This window comes from Phalacrocorax aristotelis, chromosome W (genome assembly GCF_949628215.1).
Source record: "Phalacrocorax aristotelis chromosome W, bGulAri2.1, whole genome shotgun sequence".
NCBI classification, from domain to species: Eukaryota; Metazoa; Chordata; class Aves; order Suliformes; family Phalacrocoracidae; genus Phalacrocorax; species Phalacrocorax aristotelis.
Window position 1 is genome coordinate 6,914,493 of NC_134310.1, and position 27,075 is coordinate 6,941,567.

At 55.0% G+C, this 27,075-nt stretch overlaps 2 protein-coding genes across 2 annotated transcripts; one reads left to right on the forward strand and one right to left on the reverse strand.

Annotated features, from left to right (window-relative positions):
- Nucleotides 1–646: 646 nt before the first annotated feature.
- Nucleotides 647–2,820, reverse strand: LOC142049712 (la-related protein 6-like). The gene is made up of 3 exons (XM_075077645.1): nt 2,654–2,820; nt 2,157–2,367; nt 647–1,633 (listed from the first exon to the last, which is right to left on the reverse strand). Exons 1-3 carry the CDS (start codon nt 2,818–2,820, stop codon nt 647–649), a joined length of 1,365 nt encoding a protein of 454 aa, XP_074933746.1.
- A 20,130-nt stretch (nt 2,821–22,950) lies between these two features.
- Nucleotides 22,951–25,122, forward strand: LOC142049713 (la-related protein 6-like). The gene is made up of 3 exons (XM_075077646.1): nt 22,951–23,117; nt 23,404–23,614; nt 24,139–25,122. Exons 1-3 carry the CDS (start codon nt 22,951–22,953, stop codon nt 25,120–25,122), a joined length of 1,362 nt encoding a protein of 453 aa, XP_074933747.1.
- Nucleotides 25,123–27,075: the final 1,953 nt, after the last annotated feature.

Below are 27,075 nucleotides of genomic sequence, written 5' to 3' on the forward strand. Positions count from 1 at the left end.
ATCACCCCCAGAATGGCGAGGGAGGGAGCTGCAGGCCAGCCAGGGAACCCCCTCCCCTTCTCTGCCTCCACTGTGGGCAGCCGCAACACTAAATAGGATGGGGGGTGGAGGTGAGAGTGGTTGGAAATAATTAAAAAGAAAATACTCACTGCAGCAGCCAGAAAGTGCCTGGAAGTTTCACCCCTCTTTATTGCCTGTTTCCCATCCGAGATCCACAACGTGGGCCAGTGCAGCCAACGACGACTTCGGGGAGCCACCTCAGCTTTGCGGGTAGGGCTTGCAGAAGGTGCGGGGTGAGGTCCCATCAGAGCAGCCCCCAGCACCGGTGGTCGTAGGGGATAAGCCCCTTCCTTTGAGCAGTCTCAGTGACGCCACTGGGGTGCTGGGAGCCCCTCTGGAGACTGCACAGGCGCGCTCTCGGTGCCACCAGCATGTTATGGCGCAGTTCCTGGGGTCGCTGCTGCTCAGCATCTCGTCTCACATGCTGACCTGCTCCGAGCATCGTCATCAACCGATAACTACCGTCCCCTGCACCAGCTGCACCACCACTGCCCGCAGCTCTCAGGGCCCACACAGAGTTATTGTGCTCGAGTGAAGTGGAAAAGAAAAAGAAAGAAAAATCCCCAAACGCAAAGGTCAAAGAGCCTCAGTGCTGGAGGGTGAGCTTTCCTCTCCCCATGCTGCTGCTGAAGCCCTTGGTGCCATCAGGGCCATTGGGCAGGCGAAGCACCCCACCCCGCAGGCCAAGGGGCTCAGGCACCCGATTTCCTGCCAGGGAATTTCTGGGAGGAGGTGTGGCATGCAGAGCAGGCCTGCTGCCCCTGGGTGCCCACGTATCCACCCCGCTCCCCCAGCCGCAGCCGTGGGGCCACTCCGTGCTGGAGTGGAAGCCGTGGCAGCCACCGGTGCCCAAGCCCATCCCGAGTGGGGGGAACACTTTCCTGGTGAGGAGCGATCTTGTAAAGGTGTTGCTGAAGTCCCTGGGCTGGAAGGTGCTGCATGGGCAGGTGGGTGCCGAGGGTTCCGTGTTCAGGAGCAGGGACGGTGACACTGGAGCATTGCCTGACTCCGGAGAGCGGTAGAGCAGGGAGCCCCCAATGCCATAGGGGAAGGTCGTGGCCGCCGCCTGCACCTTCCAATCCCACTGGTGGCCCAGCTTCTTCGCCACCTCCCTCTTGTTCTGAGGTTCCTTCTTGGAGACCTTCCAGCAGAGCCAGACCACCCTGATGCTCTCACCGCACTGGTGGCTTCGGCAGCCGAGGTGCTCAAAGGCCCTGCGGGCGCTCCCCAGCCTATCGTACTCCACCAGGGCACAGCGCTTTCTCAGCAGCTCAGGGAAGAGCGACGTGTATTTCCGCACATCCGAGGGCAGCTTGCGGCCCGGCTGCAGGATGCGGATGGATACAATGGCACCAAAGGGGCTGAACATACTCACGATGGTCTCCATTAAGTTATTCTGGATCGGCGGCAGCAGCTCCCAGGCCAGCAGCAGTTTGCTGGGGGAGAAGCTCCGCAGGCACTCGGGCAGGGGGACCCGCCGCCTCACTTTGGTGCCCTCCTTGTTCACTTCCAGCAGCTCCGAGAACTGCAGGGCGTAGAGTGTGAGCCGCCAGTCACGCGTCAGGTATTTCACCTGTGGGAGAAAGGGAGCCACTGCGTCCCCATGAGTGTCCCCAGGCAGGGACCACCCTCAATCCATCATCCAGGCAGGCTGAAGTCACGGCAAGGCACCATCCCCCTTTCACATGAGCAGATGTGGGTCTGCAGCAGGTGGTCTCCAGTGCCCCTGGATTGCAGCAACAAGCTGCCTCTTCCCAGTACCTCACACCAGCAGCACTTCACTGCACTTCTTTGGTTAAGGGATGGTCTCTCCCAAAGCAGCGCGGGGGGACAACGGGCAGAAGAGGCAAATCCAGCACTGAGGACTGTTCACTGCTTCCCCAGCCACCCTCCCTGGTTGCAGAACTGCTGCAGCACATCGAGGGCAGGGAGCAGAGCCCAGCTCTGCACCACCAGCACTTCCCTGGGACACAGACAGCCTGAGGGGAGCCTGGACCTCCCCACACACCCCTCCAGAGACAGACAGAGCACACCCAGACACCCTCCACCCAAAGGCCCTTTCCCACCCCGGCTGGCAGGTGCCATGGGCTGCCTACCTCCTTGAAGGACGTCAGCAGTTTGATGCTGACGAAGCCCATCTTGTTGTTTTGGACATGTTTCAGAAGGAAAGCATCCTTGGACAGGTTCTCATCAGAAAAGTAGAACTCCACCTGGGACACAATTCTCCGGACCAGCTGCGGGTCGGGGCTGGAGGAGCTGCAGTCCAACAGATCAGCCCCACAGACATCGCTTTCATCAGAGAAGCTCCTGGCAGAGCAGCAGAGACAGGGGTGTGAGCTGGTGGCCTTTGGGACGCACAGCACTGCCTGGTCTCAGCTACAACAGTGCAGATGGCAGAGACACCGCAGAGACCCAGGGCCATCAGCTACAGGGGAGCAACGCCAGCCTGCACCCCGTGTGCCTCCCGATGCTGGGAGCACCAATGCCAGACCGTGAACCCCAATCCATCCCAGACAATGGACACATTCCCCTGGGGACAAACACGAGGCAAGAGCAGGGCTCACGCCCCCCACTCATCCCAGCGGACACATACCCATTGAAGCTATTTAAGAAGTCCTCCTGGCTGAGCAGGGTGAGCGAGCGGCTCTGCGGTGGAAGGAGATGCCGTGCCGGGAAGGAACTCCTTTGTTCCAGCTGAGGGGTGCTGCAGCTGGGCTGGGAAGCGAGCCCTGAGGCCACCCCGGAACTACCTGATGACATTGTCCTTCACCTGGGACATTACAAAGGAGAAGCACAGTGCTAGGAGGCTTCCCAACTGCAGCCAGCCCCAGGGCAGAGCCCTGCTCTGGGCTGCAGCCCCCAGCCCAGGGATGGGGGAGCAGACGCAGCTCATTGCTGTGCCCTTACCTGCTTAGCAGGGCTGAGAAAGGCAGAAAGAGCTGGCTTTGCCTCCTAGAGACCTGCAAGCAGCAGGCCCCAAACCTCCCCTCCTCCAAACTAAGGCTCCTAAAAGACAAAGTGAACTGAAGAAAGGTAAAGCCCTTAGAGCACCCAAGCTGCTGGCTTATAAAGGCAGCCACTCAGAATGAGCTGCAGCAGGCAGTTATGGGCCTGCCCCCTCTGAGACCCAGCAGGCTCCAGGTGAAACCTGTCTGCTGGTTAAACAGCCCCAGCTCAGCCCCGGGAGCAGCCATGATTGCTAAGCCAGGCCAGGTGGGCAGGGGAGGGGCAGAGCCACTGGCACTGGTACCGGTACCCAGTGGTGCCCGGTGGTGCCCAGCAGGGTGGTGAACTGCTGCCATGAGGCATCTTGATCTGTGCCTCAGTTTCTGTGTCTTGTGCAGAGGCAGTAAGAGTGACCTGGAGGTGGAAGGAGGGTTGAGTCCAGGGCACTCTTTGGGCTCCTGGTGCTGCCAGAGTGACAGGCAAAGGTCTTTCTTCCTGCAGCACTATTCCTCATCCCAAGGAGAGGGAGCAGAAGAGCCCCAAGAATGGGCTGAAGCCCAGGGAAGGGCACAGGCCCCCTGGGAGGGGGTGACACTGTGGGGCAGGATGGCTCATAGCTTCAGTATGAGATGGGGAAGGAGGTGCAGGATGAAGCTCATCCTTGATGCTTGACCTGCCACCATGGGCAGCGTGGAGATGGGGACATGGCTGTCAGAGCAGCGGGGGCTTGGGCAGGCAGGGCGGCCGTGCCAGGGCATGGTGGGCTGCCCAGGCGGCCGAAAATTGGAGCTGCCCATCTGTGCAGGCATGGGGTTTAGCCGATGTTGCTCTGTGCCCTGTGGCCACAAGGACCAGCCAAGGGCTCGCCACGCGTCCACCCTGAGCTCTCAGAACCACCTGTCACCAGGCTGGCAGCACCTCCCATGCGGGCAGCCTGGTCCCCGGCTGCAGCACTGCAGTCTCCCCTGCCCAAACACCCTGCCCCAGCCATGCAGGGCTGCTGCCGATGAATCCCCGGGCTGTGCCGCACTCTCCAGCTCAAAGCTCGTCCTTCTGGGATGAGTCCCGCGGACCGGCAATGCCGAACCTCTTCTGGGGTGTCACAAGCCCCCCGTTTTCCCTGGGGGCGGTGCACTTGCTGTCACTCCCGTACCACCTCCTGCCACTCTCTGCTGGTTGGGAAGCGTGTGTCGGTGAGATGGTGGGTGGAAGAGAATGTCCTGGGGTGAGAGGTGGCCTGCCTGGCAGGGGAGCTGCCAACAGCCACGGTCCCTGAAGGGTGGTGGCACTTGGTGGCAGGGGACAACGAGGGCACACCTCACCTGAACTTGCAAAGGGTGGCAGGACACTACAGGGCCGAACTCCACCCCCCCCCCCAACCACGTTGCCTCTAGGCTGGAAGTACCTGCTGCTGCCAACCAGCCTTTGCCCACGCGCGGGCACGGCCTGTCCCTGGCAGGCAGCAAGGGGTCGCGCAGGCAGCCCCGCTTCCCCCGCCCTTCGCTGGGGTCCCATTGCCGAGCCCGGCAGCTCCCCGGCCTGCCAGCCCAGCCCCGCAGCAACGCTCGCGCCGGAGTCTCTGCAGGGATTTGCCCCCCGGGGAGGGGCGATGGAGCCAGCAGCGAGCCGAACGGGGCCGTGGGCGCCTTCTAACGGCAGCATTCTGAGCTGCGCTTCGCTTTCCACCTGCAGCCGGGTACGCTCGGGGTCAGGAGGGGCTGATCTGCTCCCCAGGGGGAAATAAGGCCCTCGTTCCCGCCCTGAGAGCTGGTATCCGAAGGAAGGTTCAGGCTGGTCCAGCCGTCCCCGCAAGACGGGATAATCCAGAGGGGGAGTGAAGCGAGCAAGGACACAGAGGGAGAGGCTGACGGTAAAGCTTCCCCTTCCCAAGGGGTGAGAGCAGGAATGACCTGTCAGCCGGCACACCCCTGTCTCGCTGCTCCCATCCTCCACACCTAGTCTGGAAGCATAATTAGAAAATGCTTCTTGTGGCCTCATGCAGAGCAGCAGCCTGACCTTTCAGACGCTTCTCCCCTCCGTGAACTTTGGTGTAACGGGCATATTACCCCTGCAAACCGGCCGCTCTGCTGTGGTGACTCTGCCTCCCTGCAGACACCGGATCCCTGGCCAAAAGTGCTTTAACTGGACTGCAGTGGGCAGATCCTGCACCACCCCCAGACACTGTAAGGCTGCAGCATCTGCCTGACACCTCCTTTCAGTGACTAAAGAAGAAATGGGACCACAACAATTATTGTACAGGCCTGAGCATTTGATACGTGTTTATTGCTCTTCCCAGCTAAAGCTGGGAATTTTGTGCATGTCGGGTTTAGGTGGTTATCCAAGCTCCTTGCACGGTGCTGCAGAGCTCCAGAGCATCTCGTTTGCCCGTCCGTGGTAAGCAGAAGGTGGCCGGGTTTGGTCGGTAGCGGCTGCAAGGAAGAGCCAATGCGCCAGCTGAAGTTAAGATCACGCTCAGTGGGAGCAGGGGAGTTTAAGACTTGATTGCTCCGTTGTTTTTTTAGACCATCTGATCTCATTGGCAGGATCTGAAGTGCAGACTCTGACCCAGGGCGTATTCCTAGTCGTTATTTACAGATAAATCCAGCTTTCTCACTTGTCTCCTGCTGCTTCGATACGAGACATTTACAGACAAACATCACCCCGACAGACAACAGCACGGGACAGTAAGAGGGAAAGATGTGCCACTACACACACCTTCTTTTCACTTTCCACTAGCAATATTTTTCCAAGTGCCACAGCTACCTTAGTACCATTCCGAACGAGCAAATAATATATTTGGATAGAATATGCTCTGCTATGCAAATGTACACGAGGACCCCTGGAAAAGCTCACATCAAACACTTCATCACGCTCACAACGTCACATCGAACGGGAGAGTAAGTCAGGCCAAGCAGTGTGGTGACAAAGGCTCCTTAGCTGTCTCCCAAGAGGTGAGACAAGAGAGGAAACACCTCAAGTGTATGTACACGGATGCACGCAGTCTAGGTAACAACAGGAGGAACTGGAGCTCCGTGCCCACTCAGAAGGGTACGACATCGTAGGAGTAAATGAAACATGGTGGGACACCTCAGACGACTGGGGCATCACAATGGACGGTTACAAGCTCTTTTGTAAAGATAGGCAAGGTAGACTAGGTGGAGGAGTTGCACTCTTGTCATGGTTTTAGGTGGGGTAGAGTTAATTTTCTTCACTCCAGCTGGTATAGTGCTGTGCTTTGGACTTAGCATGGAAAAAAACAAATGTTGAGACAACACGCAGATGTTTTGGGCTGTTGCTGGGTAGCGCTTGTACTAGTCAAGGACTTTTCTAGCCTCCCATGCTCTGCTGGGTGCACAAGAAGCCGGGAGGGGAGGGGGCACAGCTAAGAGAGCGGATTCAAACTGACCAAAGGGATATTCCATATCCTGTAACGTCATGCCCAGTATGTTAACTGGGAGGGGCTGGCCGGGGGAGGGAGGAAGCAATCGCGGCTCGGGGACAGGCAGCGTCGGTCGGTGGGTGGTGAGCGGTTGTATCGTTCGTGTTTCTGTGTTTTTTTTCCCTTTATTTTCCCTTTCCTTTCCTTTTCCATTTTATTATCTTAACATTATTGTCATTACTATCATAATCATTATAATTATTATTATTTTATTGTAATCCTTAAACTGTGCTTATCTCAACCCACAAGTTCTTTTGCTTGTCCAATTCTCTTCCCCATGCCACAGGGGTGGGGGGCAGTGAGCAAGCGGCTGGGTGGTGCTCAGTTGCCAGCTGAGGCTGAACCACGACAACTCTACATCAAGGAACACCTGGAATGTATCGAAGCCAACTATGGTGATAGTGGCTGCTCTATCGAATGCCTCTGGGTTAAAGCCAAAGGGGTCATATCCAAGCAGGACCTCACAGTGGGCTTCTGCTATCGACCTCCTAACCATGGTGACGAAGCCGACAAAGTGATACTTGGGGCACTAAAGCAAGCTTCTGGCCAACAGAGCCTGGTCCTGATGGGTGACTTCAACTACCCAGACATCTCCTGGAAGAACAATACGGCAGCTTGCATGCCATCTACCAAGTTCCTGGAGTGTATAGAGGACTCTTTCCTGATACAAATGATAGACGTGCCAACCAGGAAGGAGGCGCTGCCGGACTTGCTATTCACAAACCGGGAAAGCCTGCTTTGTAATATCTTGGTTAGTGACAGCCTTGGCTGCAGCGACCACAATATTGTGGAGTTTGGGATCCTGCTGAGTGTGCTGAAGGTCACCTCTAAGACAAGGGTTCTAGATTTTAGAAGAGCAAACTTCAGTGCGCTCAGGGCTCAACTCGGAGGGATTCGATGGGAGGCTTCCATGGAATACAAAGGAGGTAGTGAGAGCTGGGAATTCTTCAAGAACTCCCTATTGGAAGCACAAAACCAGTTTATCCTCTACAAAGGAAGAGGAAGTAGGCAGAGCAAGAGGCCCCCATGGCTCAACCATGACTTCCTGGGTCTACTCAAATCCAGAAGGGAAGCACACCAGAAATGGAAAAGCGGAGGATTGTCCACAGAGAACTACAAGGGCATAGCCAGAGAGTGCAGAGACGCAGTCAGAAAAGCAAAAGCCCAGTTTGAATTGAAACTGGCTGTAGACATAAAAAATAACAAGAAAGGGTTCTTCAGACGTGTCAACCACAAGCAGAAAACGAAGGAAAACATAGGCCCATTGTTAAACGGAAAAGGAGAATCAATCACCAATGATGCAGAAAAGGCAGAGGTCCTCAACACCTTCTTCACCTCGGTCTTTACCAGCACTGCAGGGTCCCAGGCTTTGGGAACAAAATTGCCAATTGAACCAAACACCGACCCACCGTCGGTGAAGGAAGAGTTAGTATATGAACTACCAGAGGAGCTTGACCCCCACAAACCAATGGGCCCTGACAACATCCACCCGAGGGTGTTGAGAGAGCTTGCTGACATCATCGTAAAGCTGCTCTCCATAAGCTTTGAAGAAGTCAGGGAGAACGGTGGACGTCCCTGAGGACTGGAGGAAGGCAAATGTTACCCCTATCTACAAGAAGGGTTCGAGGGAGGATCCGGGTAACTGTAGGCCCATCCGCCTTACTTCAGTCCCTGGGAAAGTTATGGAACGAATCCTCCTGGGGGCCATCACAAGTCAATTGAAGCACGTGATTGGGAAAAGCCAACATGGCTTCACTAAAGGCAGATCGTGCTTGACTAACCTGGTGGCCTTCTGTGACAAAGTGACTTGCCTGGTGGACATGGGGCGGGCGGTGGACATTGTCTACCTGGACTTCTCCAAGGCCTTTGATACGGTCCCCCATAGTCTCCTCCTGGAGAAATGGATGTGTTATGGGCTAGAGAAGCGGTCTGTGCAGTGGGTGGGGAACTGGCTGACAGGCCGCACCCAAAGGGTGGTGTTAAATAGCTCTTTCTCAAACTGGCAACCTGTCACTAATGGAGTCCCCCAGGGATCGATATTGGGCCCAGTGTTATTCAACATCTTTATAAGTGATCTGGATACTGGCATCAAGAGTAGCCTGATGGAGTTTGCTGATGACACCAAGTTGAGTGGGGAAGCAGACATGCCAGAAGGGAGAGCTGCTCTGCAGGGAGATCTGGATAGGTGGGAGGAGTGGGCCAGCAAGAAGCTTACAAAGTTCAACAAGGAGAAGTGTAAGGTCATGCACCTGGGAAGACATAATTCGGGAGTGCAGCACAGACAGGGATCCACCTGGCTGGAGAGCAGCTCTGTGGAAAGGGACCTGGGGGTCCTGGTGGACAGAAAGCTCAACATGAGCCAACAGTGGCTGCTGTGGCCAAGAAGGCCAACAGGCTGCTGGGTTGCATCAAAAAGGGCATCGCCAGCAGAGATAAAGAAGTCATTATCCCACTCTACTCAGCGCTTGTCAGGCCACACCTGCGTACACACCTGTGTACAGTTCTGGTCCCCTCTATACAAAAAGGATGTGGACAGGCTGGAAGGGGTCCAGAGAAGGGCCACCAAGATGATCAGAGGACTGGGAAGCTGCCGTACGAGGATAGGCTGGGAGAACTGGGTTTGTTCAGCCTTGAGAAAAGGAGGCTCAGAGGGGATCTCATCCCCATGTACCAGTACTTAAGGGGTAGTTACAAAGAAGATGGAGACTCCCTTTTTACACGGAGTCCCATGGAGAGGACAAGGGGCAATGGACACAAATTGCTCTTGGGGAGATTCCGATTGGACACCAGAGGGAAATTTTTCACACTGAGGAGAGTCAACCATTGGAATAATCTCCCCAGGAAAGTGGTTGACTCGGCCACGTTGGACACTTCAAGAGTCGTCTGGACAGGGTGCTGGGCCGTCTTGTTTAGACTCTGCTCTTCCTAGAAAGATTGGACTAGATGACCTCTGAGGTCCCTCCCAACCCCTGATTCTGTGATTCTGTGATTCTGTGATCATTAGAAATAATAATAAAAATAATAATAATAAAAGCTATTTATGACACGGCCTTTATTCACAGAAAGATTTGCCCCAGGGCTTTGTTTTTGCAGTTTGGCTCGATGACAGATTCCCCCACCCACCTCTGCCCTGTAGTCCGCATCAGCCCAGACCCCCAGGACACAGAAAGGGAGAATAAAACCCTGCTGGGGCAGAAGCTCCACCAGCTCAGCCCCGCCGGAGCCACCATCACAATGTTTCACAAGCGCACCCCCCGTGCTCCGGGGGGCTGTGTCCACCTCGCTGCCCAGGTCAGTCACTCATGTCCTCTGTAAAGGACAGGTCTTGGCATGAGAACGGCGACCGGAGGGGAAGAGCTCCTTTCTCCTAACAGAGCAGGGTGGAGGAGCCAGCACGAGGTTCCCCCTCCCACAGTGATTCAACCTTGAACCAGCAGGATTCCCCTTGAGGGAGAGGAGGCACCTTTGTCCAGCGGTGTTGGAGACAGAGGTGTGAGGTCACCAAACTGAAAGACAAAGGCATTACAAGGTGAGTGAGGCTTATGGAGACCAGACCTGAAGCTGGCATCTGTTTCCAAGCAATTTTAACAAGCAGCCTAAGTGCTCCAGAGGAAGCACGAGCATCAGCAGTGCCGGCGGTGAAAAGCAGAAAGCAAAACCAACCACATATTTTGGGGAAAAGTCTGCCGCTGGCATTGAAGCCTCTGGGCAAACACCACACGCAACAATCCAAGGCAGGATGGAGCTGTGGAACGAAGGGAGAAATGTTTCTGTCTGCCATGTCAGGGCCAAGTGCTGCCACAGACTGAAGGATGGTGCCTTTTCTCCAGCCCTCTGCATCTCTCGGGCAGCTGCTCAGGCATGCCAGCTATTCCCCTCTCCTGGGGCTCTACCATCGCTCCACCCTGTGCAACTCTGTGCAAAGCCTTCGCATTCGCGTCACGGAAGTGCTTTGCCTTGCAAGGCCGCCGTGTCAAGTGTAACCAGAGAGCTGGGGATATATTGGGTTCTGGAGACGTGTTGTCTCCCTCTGTGACGAGGTCTGAAACACTAAATTGCTATAACAGTAGTGTTGAAAAGTCATGCAAAGTTGGGCAGCGGAAGGCACTGAGGAGAGCCGGAGTTTAAAAGTGAGCGATGGAAATGGAAGGACACGATTCATCCTCTTTTGCTGGGAAGAATCAGCCTCCTCCTGGACAACAGAAATATTGCACGGGTTGAAAGAAGGCAAAACCTGATGGATGAAAGCCTGCCACAGCTAGGTCTTGCTGGAAGCCACTCTCTGCCTTTCATGTTTCTTGAATATCAATAAAGACAGAGGTTTTGCAGGGAATAGTGGGAACTTGCAGCACTGCTGACTTGGGGCAACAGCATGGGCCTAAAGGGGGTGGGGGGGAAGCGACAGGCATTTGGTTTGCCTGGCTCCCCTACATGAGCTCCAGGGAAAGAAGAAAACAGGTATAAGCTTCAAGGAGCAAATGAGATCAGTTTTAAACTAAGAGTAGTTGCTATATTGCTATCACAAGTTGATGAGGGCCTTTTAAATCTAGGCATTTTTCAGAGGGAAAGAGTAGAAGTGACCTCAGCTAGGCAGGACAGGACCTGCCTGCAAGCCAGGTGTGGGAAACTATAGGATTGAATCAACATGTGGGTCCCATGGTAAGTTGTTTGAGATAGAAAGCGGGCTGGAGGACTATGGGCATGCGATGGAATTAGCTTGACTACAGACCCGGCATCAGACCCGCTGATGGAAAATTACAGAGAATCTGCAAGTCACCAGGAGGAGGAAGAAAGGCGAGGGATATCTCGGCCTTGAGAGCAAACGATAAACAAGAAAGGCGAGGGACATTTCGACCTTGAGAGCAAACGATAAACAAGAACAAGGAATTTTGGCACGAAGTGCAGAAATTGACTGTTCGTTAAGGAAGTGTCGCAACCCGTGAAGCTTGTGTACAAGAGCATATAAAAGCACTGCGACTTAAAAATAAAGCTGAAGCTTGCTCTATCACTCACATTGAGTTGGCTGCTTGCTTTCCTCGCTCGCCGCAATTGGCGCCCGAACAGGGACCTGAAAAGGACTATTTCTGATACGGCAGCGAGAGACGGAGACGCACTGGCAGACGGCAGCCAGGGGGCAAAAGAGGAGTCGTTTTATGCATCATTCCTGATACGTTCCGACCCTCCGGCCTGGACCCAACCTCGGAATTCAAGAGGGGATCCGCTTTCCGCAGTTGAAGCTAAGCCGGGAGCGAGAGCCGTACAAACGACGCTGATTATCCTCACATCGGGCGATGGAGGTCGAGGTAGCTTTTGAATTATTAAAGCGCTTTTTAGAAAAGCAGGGAGTAAGTCAGTTAAAAGACTTGTCAGGGCTAGTTGCAGTGGGCAAAGCGAAAGGGTTTTTTAAAGAACCGGAGTCGATTTTTGAAGTAGAGGAGTGGAGAGCTTATGGTGATTGCTTGTGGGACTTGGTGATAGATGACGATAAGACAGCGAAAAAGCTAATGAAACCTTGGTGGGAAGTGATTAACTCTATGAAAAAATATAAAACTGAAAAAAGATTAGCAACAGCCGCCTCTGATCGGCTAGACAACTGTGACCCCAATGCTGGAAAGATTGGAATTGGCTTAGACAATCCCTCGCCTCCCTTCTCGGGGATCCCAGTTACTGTACCTCGAAGACCCCTTGCTCCTCCTCCTCCCCCTCCTGGTAGATCTACATCATAGAAAGATGAGAAGCAAAAGGAGCACTCATAAGTTTGAGGACAACTGTGACTCTACAGCTGAATTTTGGAATCCGACAAAGATCATAGCTGCTTCCTTCTTGGCTCCTGGAGTTGGTGTTGCTCAAAGCCTCACGACATTAAACAAGCTAGGGTGTTGGCTAGCTAAGCAAACAAATGCCACATCAGAGGCATTATCTGACTTATTACTAGATGTAGACTCCGTAAGACACGCTACGTTGCAAAACCGCGCAGCCATAGAGTTTTTGCTTTTAGCCCAAGGACATGGGTGTGCTGAATTTGAAGGGATGTGTTGCATGAATCTATCAGATCACTCGGAATCAATACATGCAAGTCTTGAGAGCTTAAGAAGGAGGGTCTCAGAACTTAGGGAGGATGATCCATGGCATTGGTTTAACAGCTTGTTTAATGGATGGGGCATTGGCAATTGGATCAAGAGTATTTTGCAGATGGGACTAATGATATTTATAATGTTTATCATTATATTAATGTGTGTCCCTTGTATATCGCAATGTATGCAACGAATGATGGAAAGAAGTATGAATGCCGTGTTCCTTTCTCAAGGAACAAAAGAAAAAGGGGGAAATGTGGGAAACTATAGGATTGAATCAACATGTGGGTCCCATGGTAAGTTGTTTGAGATAGAAAGCGGGCTGGAGGACTATGGACATGCGATGGAATTAGCTTGACTACAGACCCGGCATCAGACCAGCTGATGGAAAATTACAGAGAATCTGCAAGTCACCAGGAGGAGGAAGAAAGGCGAGGGATATCTCGGCCTTGAGAGCAAACGATAAACAAGAAAGGCGAGGGACATTTCGACCTTGAGAGCAAACGATAAACAAGAACAAGGAATTTTGGCACGAAGTGCAGAAATTGACTGTTCGTTAAGGAAGTGTCGCAACCCGTGAAGCTTGTGTACAAGAGCATATAAAAGCACTGCGACTTAAAAATAAAGCTGAAGCTTGCTCTATCACTCACATTGAGTTGGCTGCTTGCTTTCCTCGCTCGCCGCAAGCCAGGCACTGGATTTAGTGTCTGATTGGTTAAAAGAAAACTCCAGTCCATGCCCCACACACCCCCCAACACAAACAACCCACCGTTTCTCTTCTTCAAGTCAAAGACAGAGAATGGGGCTGACTGTGCATGTAACTGGAGCTTGCAGAGGCCTGAGCAAGTTCCGTGAACGGTACCACCGAAAGCTGCAGGGAAAGGAACTTTTGGACCTTTCTTTGCTTGGTTTAGTTTTTTTGATGGGTCTTTGCCCTGGCAGGAATCCCGCCATCAGGGTTGGTGCCCACAGGCAATGGAGAGAAGTAGGGAGATCCTTTTCCTCCCTCCTCCAGGCCGCCAAAGGCCAGCTGATGCTCAACTGCCCCCAAACCCACCAGCTCAGCTATTAGCAAGCCAGGATGGAAGGGGCTCAAGGAGCTGGATTCTTGTGCCAGGCACGCAGAAAGCTCAGTACCTGCTTCGGCTATGATGGCTACAAAAACACGTTCAGGGCACAGCGCTGTTTGTGAAACACATGAGTTCCAACCTCTTAAAGAGCTGCTTAGTGTGGGTTTGTTTCTAGGGAATTAACAATTCTCACCTCCCCCATTCCAGCAGTCGGCCTCTCCCCTGTTGCCTAGGCAACACGGTGCTCTACCAGATAAACCACGGATTCATCGCAGAGCAGGCAAATCAGGTGGAAGGAACCAAAGCTGGCAGCACTGCGCAAGGTGAGGTCCCGGATCGCCATGGAGCTGGAACACGGCCGGGAAACAAAATATTTGGGATGCGTTTTATACGTGCGTCGCGGCTGATGTGAATTCTTGACCCTGAAGGCACTGTGGGACACAGTGCTCTGTTCCTACCTCGAACCCAAGAGTATCAAAGCACTTTCAGAAATTAGTCCTATCCCCATCCTGAAAGGATACAGGAGACACAACGCTCCCTTCTGTACCAGGGCAGAGCAACAGTTAACCAGAGTTGCACGGGAGTAAAGAACTTGGCCTTGGCTTTCCAAGGAGCTATTGACGTGCCCTGAGCCCGTTGCAGAAATATCTCCAAAGTGAGAAAGAAAATGTACCTATAGAAAGACCGTTTCAGCAAGACCTGTCTGGCTGCCTTGGGGAAGCTGGGAGTGCCCTCGTGATGCTTCAGGACTTGAGTAACAACATTATCCAGCCAGCTAGCCCACTGGTGCAGAGAACTCTGCTGCTGCAGAGTGAGCTTGCAAGCCCGCTCCAGCTTCTGTACCATGCCTTCCTCGCACTGGCACACCCACGAGGCTTGCTCCTGCTCGGGAAGAAGGGCTGACAGTTACTCACGCCAAGCCTGCACGCTTGGTCCATCCCAACCTAGGAATTCAGCTGCATTTCTAGTAGACAAGGACCCCAGACCAGCTCTGAGCCATGTCTCCTCCGAGCTGCCCTGACCACAATATTATTATGAGAACTATACTTTTGTTGGTAGCACTGCTTCTTACAGAAGCTCCTTAGTACCTTCCCCACTACTCACAGTGAGATGGCAGACTTACCCGGGAAAGTAACACCCAAACCGTTTAATTGTCCATTTAATTGCCTTTTAGTTCTGGCAATAAGATGCTGGTTACCAGCAGACAACCTCATTAGAGACTCCCAGTTCTAGACAACACGACCGAGGAGCAGATACCATAAGTTACCTGCACGTTGGTGAAGTCGATCCAATTGAGATCGCCGAGCATCTGGTTTATCTGGGAAGTGTTCTGCAGCACCGCACGGGCGGCCTGAGCCAGGCGGTTCAGCGATGCGTAGCTCCGTAACGTCTGCGCAAAGGCACTCACTACCCCCACCTGCGACACAGCAACGCAGGGCTCCGCGAGCAGGAGGCCACGGGGCTGGAAGGCAAACTCTTCTCAATGCTGAGCTCAAGCACACGGTGCGCGTCAGCTGGGATCACCTGCACAGTCCCACCCACGCTGCTGCCCAAAGCATAGCCGAGTGCTCCAGAGCACCACTTTTGCACCACCTATCGTGTCTCACAAACCAGCCTCTGCATTTCTTTTCTTTAAACTAAGAGGTTTCCCCACTCTGCCTCTAGCAGTGACCGGCAAGGTGAGAACCGGCTGCAAGAATCCATGGCTTCAGGAGAGGGGCAGTAGGAGCCTTAGGTCCAATCTCTGCAATGCCATTCAGTCCAGGGGGTGTCCTGCAATTTTTAGTAGGACAGCTTCATGCCATGCAGAGATTTTCTTCCAGAAAGCTTATCTGCAATCCCGGGACATGGGAACGGCTCAACGGACAGAGCACCATCAGCCTCTGGTACAAAGGGATTGCCCTGCCTGTCCTCCCACTCCTTGCCGATTTGCGTGGATAATTATTCATTATATGGTGCTAGTCTGGAGTACATGTGGCCAAACCCCAGCAGTGATTTCCAGTCCCTGCGGAAAACTGCAACGCGCACACACTCAGTTCCTACCCCGGACCTGCCGCGTGCTCCCTCTGCTTACCTTGGCCTGGACAACCTCGGGGGGAAGTTCACTCATTGCGTTCATCAGCCACCCTTCCAAACTCTTGGCAAAATTACCAACTGCTTGTGTAAGCGTGCCTGCAAAGAAGTCTGCAGAGTTAGAAAAGCTGCTCCATGTCATCTTGGGACACCACTTTCTAGCTGAGAGCTGCTGTGGAAAGCACAGCCGCTGATCTGGGTAGCTGTGAGCTCAACTTAGCGTCAGGGAAACCAGCTGCGTCCTGAGATGCACTCAAACTTTTCTTCTTATTCTCTAATGTTATTACTCAAACTTTTCTTACTTTTACTGTGATTCTCATTTTTATACTTACTCTTATTCTCATCTTCTTAGTTCTTCTTCTTTATTATTCTTTTCTTATCCATAGTCCTTCTGAGTGTTTTCCAAAGGGTGAAATATGCTCTGTAAAGATACCCATGTGCCCCAGCATGGAGACTGACAACAGCAGCTCAGAGGGACATGGCTTTCCATAGCTGTCGTGGAGGCCTCGGGGAGGCTGACGCACGCGCTTCGCTGAGGAGGAGCCCAATCAGACAGAAAACCCTCAGTATCCCATTGCTAATCTCCCAAATGAAAGTTGACCCCAAATTTCCGGGAGGGAACCAACAGGCCTGAGGGCACGAGGAAAAAGCCTTCCTGTGGGTGTGGGAGTCAGCAAATAAACTTAGCAAGTGTGATGTTACAAGAGCGTGGCTTGGGATTTACAGAGGCACAGGCAAACACATAGACGTTATTTGCAACACAGTCATGCGGAGTTTTGTGTTTCTCATGTCATACAGGAGGTTGACATTCTAGGGCAGCATTTGAGGGTTGACTCTTTCTAGCATCTAGTCAAGTGGAGGGGCAAAATGAGAAACTCCATTTGAAAAGCACTCCTCAAGGCAGAATGAAAGGCAAGTTTGCCCAATGTGACACCAATAAAAGAAGAAACTGAGAAGCAGAGCTGGAGCGGGTGCCAGAGGGTGGCAAGGGTGAAATTATATTCAGAATTGCTCAGACGTAAGACAAAACACAGCACAATTTAACTTGCACTGTGGCACAATAAAAAACCCCAAAACCCCGAACAAAACCACAAACCCACCCAAGCACAACTTCTCCTCGTGCCGCACAACCGCACGAACTGATCTCATTCGTTCCTTGAAGCTCATACCTGTTTTCTTCCTTCCCTCGAGCTCATGTAGGGGAGCCAGGCAAAACAAATGCCTGTCGCTTCCCCTCCAACCCCTTTAGGCCCATGCTGTTGCCCCAAGTCAGCAGTGCTGCAAGTTCCCGCTATTCCCTGCAAAACCTCTGTCTTTATTGATATTCAAGGAACATGAAAGGCAGAGAGTGGCTTCCAGCAAGACCTAGCTGTGGCAGGCTTTCATCCGTCAGGTTTTGCCTTCTTTAAACCCGTGCAATATTTCTGTTGTCCAGGACGAGGCTGATTCTTCCCAGCAAAAGAGGATGAATCGTGTCCTTCCATTTCCATCGCTCACTTTTAAACTCCTGCTCTCCTCAGTGCCTTCCGCTGCCCAACTTTGCATGACTTTTCAACACTACTGTTATAGCAATTTAGTGTTTCAGACCTCGTCACAGAGGGAGACAACACGTCTCCAGAACCCAATATATCCCCAGCTCTCTGGTTACACTTGACACGGCGGCCTTGCAAGGCAAAGCACTTCCGTGACGCGAATGCGAAGGCTTTGCACAGAGTTGCGCAGGGTGGAGCGATGGTAGAGCCCCAGGAGAGGGGAATAGCTGGCATGCCTGAGTAGCTGCCGAAGAGATGCAGAGGGCTGGAGAAAAGGCACCATCCTTCACTCTGTGGCAGCACTTGGCCCTGACATGGCAGACAGAAACATTTCTCCCTTCGTTCCACAGCTCCATCCTGCCTTGGATTGTTGCGTGTGGTGTTTGCCCAGAGGTTTCAATGCCAGCGGCAGACTTTTCCCCAAAATATGTGGTTGGTTTTGCTTTCTGCTTTTCACCGCCGGCACTGCTGATGCTCGTGCTTCCTCTGGAGCACTTAGGCTGCTTGTTAAAATTGCTTGGAAACAGATGCCAACTTCAGGTCTGGTCTCCATAAGCCTCACTCACCTTGTAATGCCTTTGTCTTTCAGTTTGGTGACCTCACACCTCTGTCTCCAACACCGCTGGACAAAGGTGCCTCCTCTCCCTCAAGGGGAATCCTGCTGGGTCAGGGTTGAATCACTGTGGGAGGGGGAACCTCGTGCTGGCTCCTCCACCCTGCTCTGTTAGGAGAAAGGAGCTCTTCCCCTCCGGTCGCCGTTCTCATGCCAAGACCTGTCCCTTACAGATGACATGAGTGACCTGGGCAGCGAGGTGGACACAGTCCCCCGGAGCATGGGAGAGCCGCTGGTGAAACGGGAACGCAGCGACCTTGGCTACTCGCTGCAGGAGGTCTGAAATGGGGACTTGGCTTTTCTCCAGCTGGACGAAGTCGTCTGGAGCCAGGCTTGATGGTCGCAAGCCTGAGTCTCCCCATATCTGCATTATTAGTGCCTCTTAGTTTCTCCTTCTGTTTACTTGTGTTTGGGGATGGGCTCTGGTGGCGTCGCAGGTGGGCGGTAGGATGGGGCTGGTTTGTCCGCCTGCTTTCCTCTGGCATGACTGCTGGCTGGACGGCAAAGGTCCAGAGTCTGCTACCGAGCGATGGACGTCTCCGTGGTCAGCAGCGGATCGGACGTGCCTGGCTGTGAGCGGCTGTCTTCTCCAGCCTGAGCGAGGCGGGCAATCAACGCTTTCTCTCTCAGGGACGGTGGTTTGGGTTTCTTCCCCACTGCTCAGACTTCACTGTGATACAAACTTGAACCAATCAGTGCCCAAGAAGAAGGAAAAATACCTGACCCTTCTCCTCCAGCCTTTCAAGACAAGCTGTCCTGGCTCTGACTTTGCCAGAGCGCTCATGCCAGGGAGCGCGGGACAGTTGGTCTCTCTTGTACCCGCCTGGGAGAGGGCTCCGGGCTGCACATCCCTCTGGTCCCAGCACAGCGGTGCACGCGCACGCTTCGGGACTGACACGTATGTGCTCTGGGACTGACACGTGCTCGCTCTGGGACTATGGGACCAGTGTTCCCACCTGCTCCTGTGTCTCCCCCGCTGGGTTTTTTTGTTGCCGAACCACAAATGCTCCTGGGACACCGTCAGGCCAACGCAAGGTACCAAAGCGCTCCGAGGAAGCGGCGACTGGTCGCAAAGCATGTTCGTTGCACCCCTGCGCTCTGATGCCCTTGGGCAATTGCCCGGGCAACCCCCACCCTCACCAGGATAGCCAGGCAGAGGGGAACTGGTCCTGCGTCCTGGGTTTTGTCAAATTCTTGCTTGATGTCCTGCTAAAGGTAGGGTGCAGCGGCCTGCGGGGCTGCGCCCGGAGGTGGGTGAGGGTGTGCGGCTGCAGTGCCTTAGGGTGGGCCGGCGTGCCCGCTTCCCCCCCGCTCGGGGCCAGCCGGCACAGCCGTGCCTGTTGCACAGACTCAGATGAAATAAACCAGCCCATCCCATGTAGCAGCGAGGGGCTCTCGCGGGCCCCGGGTATGCTCAACACTACGGTGGCGTTTCCCCTTGCTGTATTGCATCGCCTTCTCCTGCAGGGTCATTGAGGTGGCGGCTCCAACGGGGCTGAGCTGGTGGAGCTTCTGCCCCAGCAGGGCTTTATTCTCCCTTTCTGTGCCCTGGGGGTGTGGGCTGATGCGGACTACAGGGCAGAGGGGTGGGGGTGTATCTGTCACCGAGCCAAACTGCAAAAACAAAGCCCTGGGACAAATCTTTCTGTGAATAAAGGCCGTGTCATAAATAGCTTTTATTATTATGATTATTATTATTATGACTATTGTTTCTAATGATGAAGTATTTGATGTGAGCTTTTCCAGGGGCCTCGTGTACATTTGCATGTGAGAGCATACTCTATCCAAATATATTGTTTACTCGTTCGGAATGGTACTAAGGTAGCTGTGACACTTGGAAAAATATTGCTAGTGGAAAGTGAAAAGAAGGTGTGTGTAGTGGCACATCTTTCCCTCTTACTGTCCCGTGCTGTTGTCTGTCGGGGTGATGTTTGTCTGTAAATGTCTCATATCGAAGTAGCAGGAGACAAGTGAGAAAGCTGGTTTTATCTGTAAATAACGACTAGGAATACACCCTGGGTCAGAGTCTGCACTTCAGATCCTGCCGTTGAGATCAGATGGTCTAAAAAAACAACGGAGCAATCAAGTCTTAAACTCCCCTGCTCCCACTGAGCGTGATCTTAACTTCAGCTGGCGCATTGGCTCTTCTTTGCAGCCGCTACCGACCGAACCCGGCCACCTTCTGCTTACCACGGACGGGCAAACGAGATGCTCTGGAGCTCTGCAGCACCGTGCAAGGAGCTTGGATAACCACCTAAACCCGACATGCACAGAATTCCCAGCTTTAGCTGGGAAGAGCAATAAACACGTATCAAATGCTCAGGCCTGTACAGTAATTGTTGTGGTCCCGTTTCTTCTTTAGTCATTGAAAGGAGGTGTCAGGCAGATGCTGCAGCCTTACAGTGTCCGGGGGAGGTGCAGGATCTGCCCACTGCAGTCCAGTTAAAGCAATTTTGGCCAGGGATCTGGTGTCTGCAGGGAGGCAGAGTCACCACAGCACAGCGGCCGGTTTGCAGGGGTGTCGTGGTTTAGCCGGCAGCTCAGCCCCACACAGTCGCTCGCTCATTCCCCCACCGGTAGATGGGGGAGAGAATCAGAAGGGTAACGCTCATGGGTTGGGATAAGAGCAGTTTAATAATTAAAATTCAAAGAAACAACAACAGAAATGCAATATAAAAGAGAACAACGACAGGCGCAAAACCCCGGGGGAGGGGGGAAGGGAGGGGAGAGGGGGAATGAAACACAGAAAAAAACCGCACGTGACACAGCCACTCACCACCCGCCGACCCGACACGGCGCCGCTCCCGAGCCATGAACTGCTCCCCCTTCATATACTGCTCCTGGTGTCACATGGTATGGCATGAACATGCCATTGGCCAGTTGGGGTCAGCCACCCCCACCATGGCCCTGCCCCTCCCAGCCCCCCGCCACGAGGCAGAGCTCAGAAAGCTGGAAGGGTAGCCGACCCCCCACAGTGAGAGAATTAACCCCTTCTCAGCCTAAACCAGCACAAGGGGTAATATGCCCGTTACACCAAAGTTCACGGAGGGGAGAAGCGTCTGAAAGGTCAGGCTGCTGCTCTGCACGGGACCACAAGAAGCATTTTCTAATTATGCTTCCAGACTAGGTGTGGAGGATGGGAGCAGCGAGACAGGGGTGTGCTGGCTGACAGGTCATTCCTGCTCTCACCCCTTGGGAAGGGGAAGCTTTACCGTCAGCCTCTCCCTCTGTGTCCTTGCTCGCTTCACTCCCCCTCTGGATTATCCCGTCTTGCGGGGACGGCTGGACCAGCCTGAACCTTCCTTCGGATACCAGCTCTCAGGGTGGGAACGAGGGCCTTATTTCCCCCTGGGGAGCAGAGCAGCCCCTCCTGACCCCGAGCGTACCCGGCTGCAGGTGGAAAGCGAAGCGCAGCTCAGAATGCTGCCGTTAGAAGGCGCCCACGGCCCCGTTCGGCTCGCTGCTGGCTCCATCGCCCCTCCCCGGGGGGCAAATCCCTGCAGAGACTCCGGCGCGAGCGTTGCTGCGGGGCTGGGCTGGCAGGCCGGGGAGCTGCCGGGCTCGGCAATGGGACCCCAGCGAAGGGCGGGGGAAGCGGGGCTGCCTGCGCGACCCCTTGCTGCCTGCCAGGGACAGGCCGTGCCCGCGCGTGGGCAAAGGCTGGTTGGCAGCAGCAGGTACTTCCAGTCTAGAGGCCAGGCAGGCCACCTCTCACCCCAGGACATTCTCTTCCACCCACCATCTCACCGACACACGCTTCCCAACCAGCAGAGAGTGGCAGGGGGTGGTACGGGAGTGACAGCAAGTGCACCGCCCCCAGGGAAAACGGGGGGCTTGTGACACCCCAGAAGAGGTTCGGCATTGCCGGTCTGCGGGACTCATCCCAGAAGGACGAGCTTTGAGCTGGAGAGTGCAGCACAGCCCGGGGATTCATCGGCAGCAGCCCTGCATGGCTGGGGCAGGGTGTTTGGGCAGGGGAGACTGCAGTGCTGCAGCCGAGGACCAGGCTGCCCGCATGGGAGGTGCTGCCAGCCTGGTGACAGGTGGTTCTGAGAGCTCAGGGTGGACGCGTGGCGAGCCCTTGGCTGGTCCTTGTGGCCACAGGGCACAGAGCAACATCGGCTAAACCCCATGCCTGCACAGATGGGCAGCTCCGGTTCTCGGCCGCCTGGGCAGCCCACCATGCCCTGGCATCGCCCCTGGCCTGGCACGGCCACCCTGCCTGCCCAAGCCCCCGCTGCTCTGACAGCCATGTCCCCATCTCCACGCTGCCAATGGTGGCAGGTCAAGCATCAAGGATGAGTTTCATCGCGGGCCTCCTTCCCCATCTCATACTGAAGCTATGAGCCATCCTGCCCCACAGTGTCACCCCCTCCCAGGGGGCCTGTGCCCTTCCCTGGGCTTCAGCCCATTCTTGGGGCTCTTCTGCTCCCTCTCCTTGGGATGAGGAACATTGCTGCAGGAAGAAAGACCTTTGCCTGTCACTCTGGCAGCACCAGGAGCCCAAAGAGTGCCCTGGACTCAACCCTCCTTCCACCTCCAGGTCACTCTTACTGCCTCTGCACAAGACACAGAAACTGAGGCACAGATCAAGATGCCTCATGGCAGCAGTTCACCACCCTGCTGGGCACCACCGGGCACCACTGGGTACCGGTACCAGTGCCAGTGGCTCTGCCCCTCCCCTGCCCACCTGGCCTGGCTTAGCAATCATGGCTGCTCCCGGGGCTGAGCTGGGGCTGTTTAACCAGCAGACAGGTTTCACCTGGAGCCTGCTGGGTCTCAGAGGGGGCAGGCCCATAACTGCCTGCTGCAGCTCATTCTGAGTGGCTGCCTTTATAAGCCAGCAGCTTGGGTGCTCTAAGGGTTTTACCTCTCTTCATTTCACTTTGTCTTTTAGGAGCCTTAGTTTGGAGGAGGGGAGGTTTGGGGCCTGCTGCTTGCAGGTCTCTAGGAGGTAAAGCCAGCTCTTTCTGCCTTTCTCAGCACTGCTAAGCAGGTAAGGGCACAGCAATGAGCTGCGTCTGCTCCCCCATCCCTGGGCTGGGGGCTGCAGCCCAGAGCAGGGCTCTGCCCTGGGGCTGGCTGCAGTTGGGAAGCCTCCTACCACTGTGCTTCTCCTTTGTAATGTCCCAGGTGAAGGACAATGTCATCAGGTAGTTCTGGGGTGGCCTCAGGGCTCGCTTCCCAGCCCAGCTGCAGCACCCCTCAGCTGGAACAAAGGAGTTCCTTCCCGGCACGGCATCTCCTTCCACCGCAGAGCCGCTCGCTCGCCCTGCTCAGCCAGGAGGACTTCTTAAGAAGCTTCAACGGGTACGTGGCCGTGGGATGAGTGGGGGGGCTGAAGCCCTGCTCTTGCCTCGTGTTTGTCCCCAGGGGAATGTGTCCATTGTCGGGGATGGATTTGGGTTCACGGTCTGGCACTGGTGCTCCCAGCATCGGGAGGCACACGGGGTGCAGGCTGGCGTTGCTCCCCTGTAGCTGATGGCCCTGGGTCTCTGCGGTGTCTCTGCCATCTGCACTGTTGTAGCTGAGACCAGGCAGTGCTGTGCGTCCCAAAGGCCACCAGCTCACACCCCTGTCTCTGCTGCTCTGCCAGGAGCTTCTCTGATGAAAGCGATGTCTGTGGGGCTGATCTGTTGGACTGCAGCTCCTCCGCCCCCGACCCGCAGCTGGTCCGGAGAATTGTGTCCCAGGTGGAGTTCTACCTTTCTGATGAGAACCTGTCCAAGGATGCTTTCCTTCTGAAACAAGTCCAAAAGAACGAGATGGGCTTCGTCAGCATCAAACTGCTGACGTCCTTCAAGGAGGTAGGCAGCCCATGGCACCTGCCAGCTGGGGTGGGAAAGGGCCTTTGGGTGGAGGGTGTCTGGGTGTGCTCTGTGTGTCTCTGGAGGGGTGTGTGGGGAGGTCCAGGCTCCCCTCAGGCTGTCTGTGTCCCAGGGAAGTGCTGGTGGTGCAGAGCTGGGCTCTGCTCCCTGCCCTCGACGTGCTGCAGCAGTTCTGCAACCAGGGAGGGTGGCTGGGGAAGCAGTGAACAGTCCTCAGTGCTGGATTTGCCTCTTCTGCCCGTTGTCCCCCCGCGCTGCTTTGGGAGAGACCATCCCTTAACCAAAGAAGTGCAGTGAAGTGCTGGTGGTGTGAGGTACTGGGAAGTGGCAGCTTGTTGCTGCAATCCAGGGGGCACTGGAGACCACCTGCTGCAGACCCACATCTGCTCATGTGAAAGGGGGATGGTGCCTTACCGTGGCTTCAGCCTGCCTGGATGATGGATTGAGGGTGGTCCCTGCCTGGGGACACTCATGGGGACGCAGTGGCTCCCTATCTCCCACAGATGAAATACCTGACGCGTGACTGGCGGCTCACACTCTACGCCCTGCAGTTCTCGGAGCTGCTGGAAGTGAACAAGGAGGGCACCAAAGTGAGGCGGCGGGTCCCCCTTTCCGAGTCCCTGCGGAGCTTCTCCCCCAGCAAACTGCTGCTGGCCTGGGAGCTGCTGCCAATCCAGAATAACTTCATGGAGACCATCGTGAGTATGTTCAGCCCCTTTGGTGCCATTGTATCCATCCGCATCCTGCGGCCGGGCCGCAAGCTGCCCTCGGATGTGCGGAAATACACGTCGCTCTTCCCCGAGCTGCTGAGAAAGCGCTGTGCCCTGGTGGAGTACGATAGGCTGGGGGGCGCCCGCAGGGCCTTTGAGCACCTCGGCCGCCGAAGCCACCGGTGCAGTGAGAGCATCAGGGTGGTCTGGCTCTGCTGGAATGTCTCCAAGAAGGAACCTCAGAACAAGAGGGAGGTGACGAAGAAGCTGGGCCACCAGTGCGATTGGAAGGTGCAGGCGGCGGCCACAACCTTCCCCTATGGCATTGGGGGCTCCCTGCTCTACCGCTCTCCAGAGTCAGGCAATGCTCCAGTGTCACCGTCCCTGCTCCTGAACACGGAACCCTCGGCACCCACCTGCCCATGCAGCACCTTCCAGCCCAGGGACTTTAGCAACACCTTTACAAGATCGCTCCTCACCAGGAAAGTCTTCCCCCCACTCGGGATGGGCTTGGGCACCGGTGGCTGCCACGGCTTCTGCTCCAGGAGGGAGTGGCCCCACGGCTGCGGCTGGGGGAGCGGGGTGGATACGTGGGCACCCAGGGGCAGCAGGCCTGCTCTGCATGCCACACCTCCTCCCAGAAATTCCCTGGCAGGAAATCGGGTGCCTGAGCCCCTTGGCCTGCGGGGTGGGGTGCTTCGCCTGCCCAATGGCCCTGATGGCACCAAGGGCTTCAGCAGCAGCATGGGGAGAGGAAAGCTCACCCTCCAGCACTGAGGCTCTTTGACCTTTGCGTTTGGGGATTTTTCTTTCTTTTTCTTTTCCACTTCACTCGAGCACAATAACTCTGTGTGGGCCCTGAGAGCTGCGGGCAGTGGTGGTGCAGCTGGTGCAGGGGACGGTAGTTATCGGTTGATGACGATGCTCGGAGCAGGTCAGCATGTGAGACGAGATGCTGAGCAGCAGCGACCCCAGGAACTGCGCCATAACATGCTGGTGGCACCGAGAGCGCGCCTGTGCAGTCTCCAGAGGGGCTCCCAGCACCCCAGTGGCGTCACTGAGACTGCTCAAAGGAAGGGGCTTATCCCCTACGACCACCGGTGCTGGGGGCTGCTCTGATGGGACCTCACCCCGCACCTTCTGCAAGCCCTACCCGCAAAGCTGAGGTGGCTCCCCGAAGTCGTCGTTGGCTGCACTGGCCCACGTTGTGGATCTCGGATGGGAAACAGGCAATAAAGAGGGGTGAAACTTCCAGGCACTTTCCGGCTGCTGCAGTGAGTTTTTTTATTATTCCCAAACCTCCCCCAATCCTATTTGGTGTTGCAGCTGCCCACGGTGGAGGCAGAGAAGGGGAGGGGGTTCCCTGGCTGGCCTGCAGCTCCCTCCCTCGCCATTCTGGGGGTGATTTGGGTTATTTTGGGGGGTGAGGGAGGCAAAGCCGGTCTCTGGGGCTGAGTGAGGTGGGAGTGAGGAAGGGTGTGATTGCCTTGATTGGCTTTGAGGGCCTTTGCAGCGAGCCCTGTCCCTGCTGGAGGGGACGCTGGTCGTGCTCAAGACGGAGGCCTTGCAGGCCTTGTTGGGGCGTGTCTGTGCCCTCCCCAGCCCCCGAGCTGTGTCCCTGTCCCAGGGGCTCCGTGCTGCTTTCTGCGTGGGGCTGTGTCCGTGAGTCCTGCAAGGAGCTGTCTGTCGTGGCTCCCCCACCAAAGGGCTGCTTTGCCCGGGGAAGCCTGTGTCCGTGCTGTCCCCCCTGCCATTGCCTGCCCTGTGGGCAGTGAGTCGGCCCTGGCTGTGTCTTGGTGCCCTTTGGGGCTGGCTGGCTGTGATTTGGGGCTCAGCAGGGCTTCTGTACCCCTTGGGTGCCCTTTCCCGGTGGCCCCTGTGCTCCCTCCCCCTCCCACGCGGGCACACAGCCATTTGCAGGAACAGCTTTTCATGGAAACAGAAACCAACACAACAGATACCAGCAAACCTACGACATCCCCTCCTGCCCCAACCTACCCCCAAAGCACACCACCCCTACTCAACCACCACCCACTCCCTCCATCTCCTCCATATTCCTGCCACCCCACCAAAACTCCCTTGGCTCCCCAATACCATCTTGCCACCTCCCAATAACCCCTATGACTAGATGGCCCCTAAAACTCCTTTCCAAGCCAAATTATTCTATGATTCTATGAAACAGCATTTATCTGCCTGTTCTGTTTGTCAGGGGTTTCATCCAGCCCGCTGCTAGAGAGAATGCCACCGTATGTGGTGCTTTTCACTGCCTCCCTCTGACCAAACTGTCCTAGGACCTCAGCTATGGACTTGTTCTGCCAAATCAGTGTGAAGAACTTGGGGGCTTGTGTTGTGCTTGGGTGGCTTTGGGGTTTTGTTTGGGCTATTGGAATTTTTTTTTTTTGTGCCACAGTGCAAGTTAAATAGTGCTGTGGTTTGTCTTACGTCTGAGTAATTCTGAATATAAAAACACAACGTGCAAAGGAATTTGGAATTGTCTCCTGGAAGCACAGACACATCTTTTTTTTTCTTGAGTGAAGAAGGAGCAGAAGAACTTATTTCTTCAGCTCCCAAACAGAAAGTAAATGCAAAAGTCAGCTCCCGAGATGGAGAGCCTGCGCTCCGGCACCCGCTCCAGCTCTGCTTCTCAGTTTCTTCTTTTTTTGGTGTCACGTTGGGCAAACTTCCGAACCCCTTTCATTCTGTCTTGAGGAGTGCTTTTCAAATGGAGTT

Coding starts and splice junctions, on each gene's coding strand:
- LOC142049713 (XM_075077646.1), top strand. CDS start 22,951: ATGTCATCAGGTAGTTCTGGGGTGGCCTCAGGGCTCGCTTCCCAGCCC. Junction 23,118..23,403: donor TTCTTAAGAAGCTTCAACGG/GTACGTGGCCGT, acceptor CTGCTCTGCCAG/GAGCTTCTCTGATGAAAGCG. Junction 23,615..24,138: donor TGCTGACGTCCTTCAAGGAG/GTAGGCAGCCCA, acceptor TATCTCCCACAG/ATGAAATACCTGACGCGTGA.
- LOC142049712 (XM_075077645.1), bottom strand. CDS start 2,820: ATGTCATCAGGTAGTTCCGGGGTGGCCTCAGGGCTCGCTTCCCAGCCC. Junction 2,368..2,653: donor TTCTTAAATAGCTTCAATGG/GTATGTGTCCGC, acceptor CTGCTCTGCCAG/GAGCTTCTCTGATGAAAGCG. Junction 1,634..2,156: donor TGCTGACGTCCTTCAAGGAG/GTAGGCAGCCCA, acceptor TTTCTCCCACAG/GTGAAATACCTGACGCGTGA.